We start from the raw sequence: 12,583 nt of genomic DNA, 5'->3' as shown, positions 1-12,583 counted from the left end.
CCAAGGTTGCAGGGCTGACCAGTAGCAGAGCTCGGCCTAGCTCCAGTGCTGTGTCCATTCCATCATGCTGTATCCGAGAGCACTAGTCAGGGATACAAAGAGATTATCCCTACCCTGAAATAATTTTAAGTCCAATTACACTGACAATCATGATAATGACTTACATCTGAAAAGTAGATTTCTATTCACAAAGCAGTCTTATGTCAGGGTCTCATATTGATCACCTTAGAGCCTAAAAAATCACCAGAAATTAAAGGATGTGCTACCTAACTATCAACCCCTTGTTTCCTATCGATGTTAATTCATGATGATTTCCTATTCGTATGACTTTAATATTGCAAAGCCTTTTGCTGAGATTGCTTCTAAATGCAAGAACAGTGATTCTTTATTTGGCACATCCTCTATGCCTTAATCAGCATGAACTTGGACTTGGTGCATAACTAATGGAGGCAAATTATTGCCCCCGACAAATCGGTTTAACTGGAGAGTCATGTCTGAGTTGTTGTCTTGATGATATTGGCTGGTTATCTTAATGCCCTTTTCCATTTCTGATGCTCTTCTTCTATATTTTGGGTGAAAATACCAATAGTTCTAATTCTGTATTACGTTATCTCACTGGTAGTGAGGCAAGTCTCTACAAATTACCCCCTATTCCTCCTGGAGAGCTCCTTATTGACTTAACATGATATTCAGCCCGGTTTTTCTTCCTGTAATAGTGGCTTTGCCTTCAGCAAATTGCCTGGATCATTGACTTTTCTTAGCCCATGCATAAAATGTCACTTCATAATTTCCTCTCCTTAACTCTGTGATGACTGTATTCTAATTGGGTTTAGGTAAATATCTTGGAGAAAGCATATCTGCCCTTTCTCCATTATCTGTGGTAAGATATATTCCAAAAGCTAATCAGTAAACACAATGCAAAAAGGATGCTAATGGAACTTGTAGGTGTGAGGAGCATATGAAAAATGGAGCTTCTGTGCCGAAATACTGAAATTCCTGGATAATTTCATGATTCGAGAAAAAGTAGAGGAGAAAAATGGACACAGGGTTGGCATGTGGTCAGAGCAGAAAGCCCTTAACATATATCAAATACAGAGGGAGGCTGCACAGGCCTAGAGGACATGCTAGCATTGGGATAAGAGTTTAGTACCCTGGATCTGAGTTCATGCCTTTCTGCAGTGCTCCTGCTCAGTAATATTTATAATGTCCAGTCATAGTGAAATAGTAAAGAATCTGTGGCCTACTGTTGAATTAATATTCAGACCCAAGTGGAAAAATGAAATCTCCTTAAATGCTCTAAATACAGAATTGCCTTATTCTACAGTGTCCCTAATAACATGCATGTATTTATTTATTGGTTGGGGAGGGGACCACAGATACACGGAATGGTTTGTTTATATATTAGAACCTGACATGCACAAAACTGTATTAATTATAATTCTTGGTTCAAGAAACCATGCGTCAGTTGCCACCTTTACTTTTTAGGCATCTAATTCGTAATTTTTAATAATTTAACATATATACAAGAAACCAACCACTACCTAAAATACAAGCTAGGACCTTGACAATAGCCTTCATCAAAATATGCGGTCCCCACCTCATGAATTCACTCAAAGGTAGCCAGCATCTTGACTCCTGTGTTCATCTCTCCCTTGCTTTCCATCTTGCAAGGATTTATATACAGGCCTAAAATTATGGGTTTTTAAGGTTTTTGTCATTTTAACATTATTTTAAAAGGTATTTTTAATGCAGTATTTAATTTCTTAGGGTCTTAGATGTTTTACTTATTACATAGATAAGATTCATCCATATTTTGTGTTTTGATGTTAAGGGCAAAAAATCCACATTTTTGTGTTTTGAGTTAAGAAATTAATTATAACTATTAATTTATATTATAGTAATATAAATATATACATATTTATAACTATAATATTTCACTCTGTGTGTGTGTGTGTGTGTGTGTGTATATGTATATATTCATTATCCAGTCTCCTGTACATATTCTTCCACACTTGATTTTTATTGGGTTTTTTAATTTTGCCAGTCAAATGGATATAAAACTGTATTTCACTGTGGTTTTGACTTGCATTTCTTTGATCACCAATGATGTGGAAAATCTCTTCATTTATTATTTAATTAACCATATGTGTTTCTTCTTCCATTTTCCTTTTTCCTTTTTTTTGAAACGGAGTCTTGCCCCGTCACCCAGGCTGAAGTGCAGGAGCACGACATGGTCTCGGCTCACTGCAGCCTGCGCCTCCCGGGTTCAAGTAATTCCCCCATCTTAGCCTCCTGAGTAGCTGGAGCTACAGGTGTGCACCACCACACCCAGCTAATTTTTGTATTTTTCAGTAGAGATGGGGTTCCACCATTTTGGCCAGGCTGGTCTCGAACTGCTGACCTCAAGTGATCTGCCCACCTTGGCCTTCCAAAGTGTTAGGATTACAAGTGTGAGCCACTGCGCCTAGCCTCATTTTTCTTTTTTGGATTGTTTGTATTCTTCTTAGTAACTTTTGAGTCATCAATGTATGCTGGAATTATCAATATAATTTACCATCACTCATATTAATCATCAGCTATCATGTTTAATGTTCCATCTTATACCTGACATTTTGTGCAGGCAAACAGCAGGCTTAGAATGAGTTCATCAGCTTCATTTAAAAGATCCATTTAATCACTCCAAGTAGTGTAACAATCTTTCCCCTCCAGAAATTTGTGATTTAAGATCTAAGATTTTTCTTTTAAATACATACAATAATAATCTACTCTCTTTTTTTTTATTGTCCCAGGTTGTGATCTGTGATCAATTACTCAGAATCAATAAATATTTAGTCGTTCTCTGTTTCCTTTTCAGTGCCTGACAAAGTCCAGGGAGTCAGTGTGAGCAACTCGGCCAGGAGTGACTATTTAAGGGTCTCCTGGGTGCATGCCACTGGAGACTTTGATCACTATGATGTCACCATTAAAAACAAAGACAACTTCATTCAAACCAAAAGCATTTCCAAGTCAGAAAACGAATGTGTATTTGTTCAGCTCGTCCCTGGACGGCTGTACAGTGTCACTGTTACTACAAAAAGTGGACTATATGAAGCCAGTGAACAAGGGAATGGGAGAACAAGTAAGTGGAACGATTGCAAAATCTGATGGTTGGACTTGGAAGTCTCTGAGCAATTTATCTGAACCTTGAATTTTTTCTACTTTTTGGTTAGTACATTACATTCTCAGTAAGTCTCACTTGGCGCTAACATTCAGCCAAGCCATAGCTTATAATTACAAAATATTTATTGGTAGACAAAAGCAAACATAGTGAGGGGACAAGAAAGCTAAATGTCCCATGTTTCTTCCCTGTCTTCCTGCATCATGGCATTTAAATTCTCAACTTCTTGTTTTATCTTATTATTGAGATCATAACTCATTTTATAATTACATTCTACCAACGCTGATCATAAAACATTTATGTCAGGAAAAAAAAATCACAATTTTAATAGTTGCTTCCAACTTTTCTTGTTTAATTATCCATGAGTAGTGCTAGTGGGTTTTTTGGAGAAGGGAGGTGTTGTCAGTTCCTTGAATGTGATTCATGAATTATCATGTAGGTAAACTCTGATCTGTTCCATTCCTGAAATGTCTTCTCATTTTTCTCTCTAGTTCCAGAGCCTGTTAAGGATCTAACATTGCGGAATAGGAGCACTGAGGATTTGCACGTGACTTGGTCAAGAGCTAATGGGGATGTCGACCAGTATGAGATCCAGCTGCTCTTCAATGACATGAAAGTATTTCCTCCTTTCCACCTTGTAAATACTGCAACCGAGTATCGATTTACTTCCCTAACACCAGGGCGCCAATACAAAATTCTTGTCTTGACGATTAGTGGAGATGTACAGCAGTCAGCCTTCATTGAGGGCTTCACAGGTAATGTGAAATATTGTTATTGAACCTGAATAGATACAGTGGTGTATTTAACTTTTGGGTAGTCCGGGCATTTTGATCGAGGATTCAGAGGGGTAAAAAGGAGATGGCGAGAAGGGGCAAAGTTATCTTGATAGTAACAATGATGTTGTCCAAGCAAGATGAACAGAAATAAAGTATGATGTCATTAGAGAGTGTGGGGTTGGAGGGCGCTTTCAGAGAAATAGCAATGAACTGACATGATTAGCTGGTGCTTGTGAGGCCAACAGATTAAGAATTAAGTGTTACTTGGGTCTCACCTCTTTAGGACTCTATTAGGAATGTTCCTTAGTAGTTAACGTGTACTGACAGTTCACCATGAACCAGACCCACAGCAAAGCACTTTATGTCTGCATCTCGTTTAATCTTCACAATGCTTTGGGAGGCCGAGGCAGGAGGATAGCTTGAGCCCAGGAGTTCAAGCACAGCCTGGGCAACATGACAAAATCCCATCTCTACAAAAAAAATACAAAAAATTAGCCAGGCACGGTGGTGCGTGCCTGTAGACCCAGCTACTGGGAAGGCCTAGGTGGAATGATCACCTAAGCCCAGGAAGTATAGGCTGCAGTGAGCCGTAATCACACCACTGCACTCTAGCCTGGGCAACAGAGTGAGACACTAGCAAAAAAGAAAAAGAAGAAGAGAGAGAGAGAATGGAAGGAGGGAAGGAGGGAGGGAGGGAGGGAAAGGAAGGAAAGGAAGGGAGGAAGGAAAAGAAAGGGAAAGTAAAAAGGGAGGGAGGGAAGGAAGGAAGGGAAGGAAGGAGAAAGAGAAAGAGAGAGAGAAAGAGAAGGAATCTTCAGCTTTAGAACTCTGTGGGTTGGTTACTGTATCATCACTGCTGTTTTTCCTGATGAAGAAACTGAAATTTACAGATGTTACATAATCTGCCTGTAGTCCCTCAGCTAGTGAGTGAGAAAACCAAAACTTGGACCAAGGCACCCTAACCGGCCTCTTGCTGTATAATTAGTATTCTTCATTTCCACTCACCGGCTTGACTTCCCCCTAAGCTTTTCCCCATCAACTTCAGTTCACACAGAAAAATCAGACAAAAGTGGCAAATTGTTACTTTCTTTTTCACGTGAGTTCTTTCACTGGGGGCCAGAACATCAGAAGCATTCAAAACTCTGGTTAAAAATTTCAAATTTCAACAGTTCAATCTCCAAGTGATGACTTTTAAATTTGTTTTCTTTTCTAGTTCCTAGCGCTGTCAAAAATATTCGCATTTCTCCCAATGGAGCCACAGATAGTCTGACGGTGAACTGGACTCCTGGTGGGGGAGATGTCGATTCCTACACGGTGTCAGCATTCAGGCACAGTCAGAAGGTTGACTCTCAGACCGTCCCCAAGCATATCTTTGCGCACACGTTCCACAGACTGGAGGCCGGGGAGGAGTACCAGATCATGATTGCCTCAGTCAGTGGGTCCCTGAAGAATCAGATAAATGTGGTTGGACGGACAGGTGAGCATCCACCTGGAGAAGGGCTAGATTGCAGAATGCCTCTTGGTTCTCCAAAATGGGACTGCGAATGGGCTCAGCTATTCACAAATCAAAATTTAAAACCACCTAAGTTTGTGCAATTCAATGTGGTTTCAAGAGCCTTTCTTATTTTTTTCTTTGCATCTTTCTCTTAAGAGAGATTTTCAAAACAAATGAAAGGGAATCAGAAGTCTAATTATTTGCACACATTTTTATACTTGCTAAAGGACAATAAAATTTTAAATTTTAACAAGCAGGCTGGGCATGGTGGCTCACACCTGTAATCCCAACACCCTGGAAGGCCAAGGCAGGTAGATTGCTTGAGTTCAGGAGTTCTAGACTAGACTGGGCAACATAGCTAAACCCTGTTTGTACTAAAAATACAAAAAATTAGCCTTGCATGGTGGCGCACACCTGTAGTCCCAGCTGCTCAGGAGGCTGAGGTGGGAGAATCACCTGAGCCGGGGAGATCAAGGCTGCAGTGAGCTGTGATCGTGCCACTGCACCCCAGCCTGGGCGATTGGAGTGAGACCCTGTCTTAATAAATAAATATATACATAAATTTTAATAAGGAGACTTCTATAATTATGCATTTTTCAAAAGCTCTACCTTTTAAGAAAGAGTGCACATTTGTGTCATCTACTTCACGCAGCAGAGCTAAAAAAACAAATATCGAATGAATAATATATCTGTTTACATCAATATCACTATTCATGTATTATTTTTGAAAGACAAATAAGCTGCAAGCACCTGCCATATACCAGGCTTTAAAATGATCTCTAGTCACACTCTAGTCCGCTTACAGATGAGGTAAGTACAGCTCAGAAAGCTTATGAAACAGTATCAAGGGTACATATAATAAGACCTAAAGCTATAATTTAAGTCTAGGTCTGTCTGGCCCCAAACCTCATGCCCTCTCCACTGTGACACAATACTTCTTAGATGTCTCCTATTCTCATGACCATTTATTTAGTTGTGGGGCCTGAGACTTCTATACCATGCCCTGCTATGCTTCTATTTCATATCTGTGTTTATACCTATATCTGCATATCTTTAACCCTGTAACAAACCCTGTGTTCGAAAGTGGGCATTCAGTCGCAAGGCAGAGCTGCTGACCTCAAGAAGGAGATAGAAAAGTAAAAAGGCAATGACAGTACAACATGATAAATGCCAAGATAAAAGTGGTTATGGAATGTTAGAGGAGCAAACAAGAAAAGTCAGGGAAGGCTTTCAGGAGGAAATAAAGAAATACTAAGAAGTCATCCAGGTGAAGTGTATAAGTTGACTTGGTTCCAATAGAAAAAACAAAGCCCTGGAGGTGAGAGAAAGGATGGCATATTTGGGGACCTACACCTTATTTAACATAGTAGAATAAAGGCTGGGCAGGGTGGCTCATGCCTGTAATCCCAGCACTTTGAGAGACCGGGTGGGTGGATTGCTTGAGTCCAGGAGCTCGAGACCCGCCTGGGCAATGTGACAAAACCCCATCTCTAGTAAAAGTATAAAAAATGAAAGTATACTAAAATGAAAAATGTGAGCCATGTGGCAGGGTAGGTAGATAGACCAAATCACAAAGAGCTTTGTTTGCCAGTGAAGGTGTTTTAGAATTATGGAGAGCCACTGTAGGGCCATCAGCATGGGAGTGCTATGAAAATATGCTAGACAGAGTGTGCAGATTGATAGAGTAGGAGGTAAGGACGCAAGGGGCAGTTGCAATAATGTAAGGTCCCGTCTATACTTGCTAAAGGATGTGATAGGTCCTGAGGTAGTGGCAGAACACAGAGTGGCTAGATTCAGGAGAGAGAAGATTTAGGATACAGAAATAAAGCTCGTATTTGATTATGTGTACAAGGGTGAGAGTGAGAACTGAAGTTTCTGACTTGAACCAAAAGATAGGAACAGAAGACAATGGGAACACTGCGGGAGCGAGATGAGGAGTCCATTTGGACGTCTTGAGTGTTGGGTGTCTGTGGTACATTCAGGGAAAGATGTAATTTGTAAAAGCAGGAGAAACTTCTGAACTGAAAGTTTAAATTTGGGAGCTGTCTGTCACCTTATGGGTGACACTTCAAACCACGGCCATGGATAAAATCTAAGATTATGTAGAATGAGAAAAGAAATGAACCTAGGACAGAAAATATTATAATAGCAAAGAGTACTATTTTGCTTTCACATGGAGCTATAGTGCACGTACTAGCATATACTACTGCTAAAGTCAAGGCTTGAAGTTTTGACCTTAGTTAATGTTACCAATAAAAGTCCAAACAAGATAATCCAGCTGTCAAACCCACATTCACTGAATATGAACTTGTTCCGCATTCTTCACTTTCTAGATTCATGGGTATGCACCAGTCTGCATATTTATCAGGGTCATTTTCACTAACTTCTGTCTGTTTAACTTTGAGCTCCTATTTAAATTCAGAGAAAAAAATGGAAAATCAAAGTAGTTGTAGAGATAAGTTAAGTCAAAAAAGTCCTTTCTCTTCTTATCTCCATAAGGGCACACAGAAAGTGTCAATGCCACACGAATAAAGCAAATGCATCATCTTCTACCTGCAGTTGATTCAGGAGTTTTTCTCAATTGATTACTTTACCCTAAGTGATAGAACATGTATTTTGTTGCTCCACTTGTCTCTCTGCAGTTCCAGCATCTGTCCAAGGAGTAATTGCAGACAATGCATACAGCAGTCATTCCTTAATAGTAAGTTGGCAAAAAGCTGCCGGTGTGGCAGAAAGGTACGATATCCTGCTTCTAAATGATAACGGAATCCTTCTGCGCAACACGTCAGAGCCAGCCACCACTAAGCAACACAAATTTGAAGATCTAACACCAGGCAAGAAATACAAGATACAGATCCTCACTGTCAGTGGAGGCCTCTTTAGCAAGCAAGCCCAGACTGAAGGCCGAACAGGTAATGAGCACAGCATAATGTTCTGTATCACATATTGCCAGTGTCTACTATTGTGTAAAAACCATAGGGTGAGAGGGATGAAGCAAGATTGGGAGACGATATCTATCTCTTGACATGCTGGGAACATTCACCCTAATTTACCACTTCCATGTGAGTTGCCCTATGCACACAGGATTCAGCCCACCACACTCTGATTCTGATTTTTCATTAATATTGGCGCTGTTAGCTTCCTATTGCTGCTGTAATAAACTGTCACAATCTTAATGGCTTAAAACAACCCAAATTTATTATTTTCTAGTCCTGAAGGTTAGAATCTGAAAATTGTTTTGGGGGGACTGATATCAAGACATCAGGGCTGTGTTTCTTGTAGAGACGTTAGGGGGAGAATCCACTCCTTGCCTTTTTCAGCTTCTGAGGCTGCCCACATTCCTTGGCTTATGTTACCCTCCAACAATGGCATTGCTCCCATCTCTGCCTGTGACTTCACATCTCTTTCTCTGCTCTCCTGCCTCCCTCTCCCATCTTTTAAGGACTCTTGTGATTACCTTGGTCACCACACGGACAATCCAGGATAATTCCTTCATCTCAAGATCCTTAACTTAATCACATCTACAAAGCCCTTTTTGCCACAGAAGGTAACATATTCACAGGTTCTGGGGATTATGACATGGACATCTTTGGGGTCATTATTCAGACAACCACATTGGCCTAATTGATTGATTACTTATTTATTAAGTACGTAGATCAGAAGGCAGGAATGGTTATGCTGACAGGGACAGAAAAATGAATCAGGCATACTTCTCATCCTTTAACGAGGTGACTGACAAGACAGACACATGGACAAGTAATGGCAATTCATTGTGATAAAAAGTACATATAGGAGAGGGATATCCAGCATTCAGGGAAGCATGAAGGTCAGGTGGAATTGGGAGATCTTCATAAAAGTGACATTTCAGTACTGTCATGAAGGATTCTCCATATGGAGAGAAGGTAGAACACGTTGTACAGATAGCCTGTCCTGTGTAAAGCCCAGGAGGTATAAACAGGAGAAAGGAGAAGTTGTGGGTGGCTGAAATGTGTGTTGCATGATGGAAAGGTGAGGCTGAAAGCCCGATTAGAGCCAAAGTAGAGGGTACCTGGTAGTCTTCCTCAGGAGACTTTCTTTATCCTGTAAACAATGCAAATTTTTTAGCCAGACAGTAACTGTTTTAATAAAAAGTTGTACCTTTAGAAAGAGAAATCAAAGCTCATGGGGGAATCATTTGAGTAGAAATGAATCGGAGGTGAGATCCACCTATTAATTCATTTATTATTGAGTAGCTACTATAGGTTAGGCACTGTTCTAACTGCTGGGTATACAGAAGTGAATAAAAAATTTCCCGTGGTCATTTTGCTTATAATCTAGTGAGAAAGAAAGTCAATAAACTAAGTAAAAGATATAGGAGGTTGGCTGGTAATAAAGACTAAGAAGGAAATTAAATCAGGAAAGTAGGATAGCAAGAGTTGGGGCTTGTAATTTTATCTATTTATTATTTTTTATTTTTGGAGACAGAGTCTGGCTCTGGCACCCAAGCTGGAGTGTATTGGCACAATCTCAGTTCCCTGCAACCTCTGCCTCCTGGTCTCAAATGAACCTGCCATCTCAACCTCCGAAGTAGTTGGGACTTCAGGCATGAACCACCATGCCCAGCTAATTTTCGTATTTTCTTGCAGAGACAGGGTTTCTCCATGTTGCCTAGGCTGGTCTCACACTCCTAGGCTCAAGAGATCCACCTGCCTCAGCCTCCCAAAGTGTTGGAATTACAGGTGTGAGCCACCACACCTGGTCAAGGGGCTTACATTTTTTTTCGTTTTTTGAGACAGAGTCTCCCTCTGTTGCCCAAGCTGGAGTGCAGTGGTGCAATCTCGGCTCACCACAACTTCTACCTCCTGGAATCAAGCAATTCTCCTGCCTCAGCCTCCCGAGTAGAGTAGCGGGGACTACAGGTGCGCACCACCACATCTGGCTAATTTTTGTATTTTTAGTAGAGACGGGGTTTCACTATGTTGGCCAAGCTGGTCTTGAACTCCTGACCTCAGATGACCCGCCCTTCTCAGCCTCCCTGTGTTGAGATTATAGGCATGAGCCGCCATGCCCAGCCAGGGCTTACAATTTTAGATAGCACAGTCCCCAAAGACTTCATTGAGGCAGTGACATTTGAGTTTAAATCTGAAACAAATGAGAAAGTCATGCAAATATTTGCATATTTCTAAGTGGAACTAATGGCAAGGCAAAGACCCAGAGTGGGTGTGTGTCTGACCTGCTAGAGGAACAGTAAAGAGGCCCATATGGCTGGAACAGAGTGAGCGAGAATGAGAGTAGGGGATGCAGCTAAACAGGTATGGGGGTCATGATGTGACTGCAGTCACAGGATGATAAGGACCAATAGCTGAATGAATGCAGGGGCCCTGGTGAAGAATAGTGGATATAGTAAGAAATATTTTTGCATTGGCTGAGGTGGCACTTAGGGGCTGAGTAGATTATAGAAAAAGGAAGAGAAGATTCCAGAGTTTCTACCTGGGATGTCCGGTAGAAGAGGATGCCATTAATTGAGATAAAAGAAGCAGGAGGAGAGAGGGCAAGCAAAAACCCAGAGTCCAGTTGTGTATTGAGTTTGAGATATCTGAATGACTTGCAGAGAGAAGGGGCCACAGGCATTTGGAAATACGGACTTGAGTTCAGAAGAGAAGTGAGCTGGACATAAGAAGATCTGGACCAGAATGCTAGTTAAAGCCATAAATTGAATGAGACTGATTGCTCAGCTAGTGCTGTAGAATATGAAGGAAGGAAAGGATGCATCCATGGGAAATAACAACTTGTAAGGGCCTGGCAAAAGGAGAGGAGAAAGCAAAGAGAGCCTGAGAAAGAGCATTTGGGGTGGAAGAAGAGAACTCATGTGAAATCAAGACAGATGTCCTGTTCTGTTTCTACTGGCATCTTAAGCCTTCTGAGGAATCGGGCAGCATCTGTGCCAGCAGTTTGCAAGGAGGCAGTTTCTAGCAGCACTTGACCTTGCCAAGAGGTAGCACGGAAGTCCAAAAGGGGCTGCAAAATTCTAACATGAAGCTTTTTGTAAAATGCTTTTGGCTTTTCCTATTGTTTCTGTTTCCAACAGAATACAACTCCCTCTTTCTGTTTGCTTTTCCCTTTCTTTCCCACCTGCTCTCTTCTCCTCACTGCATTTCCCTCCCTCATTCTCTTGCTCCTCGCCTTTTCCAGTCCCAGCAGCTGTCACGGACCTGAGGATCACAGAGAACTCCACCAGGCACCTGTCCTTCCGCTGGACCGCCTCAGAGGGGGAGCTCAGCTGGTACAACATCTTTTTGTACAACCCAGATGGGAATCTCCAGGAGAGAGCGCAAGTTGACCCGCAAGTCCAGAGCTTCTCTTTCCAGAACTTGCTACAAGGCAGAATGTACAAAATGGTGATTGTAACTCACAGCGGGGAGCTGTCTAATGAGTCTTTCATATTTGGTAGAACAGGTAAGACCAAGAGCCATCCAGTAATGGATAGCGGGGGAATTGTCTGGGTATTCACTGGCTTTTCCTTGGTTGGTCTGTAGATTCCTATTCTATTCAGGATGTGGCTTTATATGCAATTTGTGACTTTCAGGCTGTTTGACACTAAACCACACCTTTGATTATGTGTGAATAATTTGTGGCCAGTTTTTGCAATGGCTTCTGCTGTTTTGCCTCCACTTGTTTACTTCCTAGGGTTTGATAAAAAATGAATGCAGTTCCTCCTCTTGCCATCAAACTGACAAGAGGGTTGTGACCCATTGTAGTTTAATTCAAGCTTTCTAACAAGAAATAGATGGAGAGGAGACCAGCACTAGAGAAGGGCAAACACAAATTCCACAAACAGGCAGTGACTGCTGTGAACTGGAAACAGCATGAGATGAAATGAAAACACGGAGTTCCAGGAAAGTGAGAGATGTCTCTCTGGGCTGCAAATAAGAGACAGAATTGGCCGGGCGTGGTGGCTCACGCCTGTAATCCCAGCACTTTGGGAGGCCGAGGCGGGTGGATCACGAGGTCAAGAGATCGAGACCATCCTGGTCAACATGGTGAAACCCCGTCTCTACCAAAAATACAAAAAATTAGCTGGGCATGGTGGCACGTGCCTGTAATCCCAGCTACTCAGGAGGCTGAGGCTGGAGAATTGCCTGAACCCAGGAGGCGGAGGTTGCGGTGAGCCAAGAT

At 41.6% G+C, this 12,583-nt stretch overlaps 1 protein-coding gene across 3 annotated transcripts in view; it reads left to right on the top strand.

Moving 5' to 3' along the window:
* Window positions 1-12,583, top strand: part of PTPRB (protein tyrosine phosphatase receptor type B) — a 119,014-nt gene that overhangs the window by 64,475 nt on the left and 41,956 nt on the right. For all 3 annotated transcript variants that reach the window (XM_032295666.1, XM_032295665.1, XM_032295667.1), the window contains 5 exons: window positions 2,855-3,118; window positions 3,649-3,912; window positions 5,147-5,410; window positions 8,071-8,340; window positions 11,600-11,863. In XM_032295666.1, coding sequence (XP_032151557.1) covers window positions 2,855-3,118; window positions 3,649-3,912; window positions 5,147-5,410; window positions 8,071-8,340; window positions 11,600-11,863 — 1,326 coding nt within the window. The remainder of the gene's footprint in view (window positions 1-2,854; window positions 3,119-3,648; window positions 3,913-5,146; window positions 5,411-8,070; window positions 8,341-11,599; window positions 11,864-12,583) is intronic.

This window comes from Sapajus apella, unplaced genomic scaffold (genome assembly GCF_009761245.1).
Source record: "Sapajus apella isolate SASKATOON/1434 unplaced genomic scaffold, GSC_monkey_1.0 scaffold2, whole genome shotgun sequence".
NCBI classification, from domain to species: Eukaryota; Metazoa; Chordata; class Mammalia; order Primates; family Cebidae; genus Sapajus; species Sapajus apella.
Note: the sequence above shows the minus strand (reverse complement) of the source record. Positions and strands in the feature narration are given on the sequence as shown.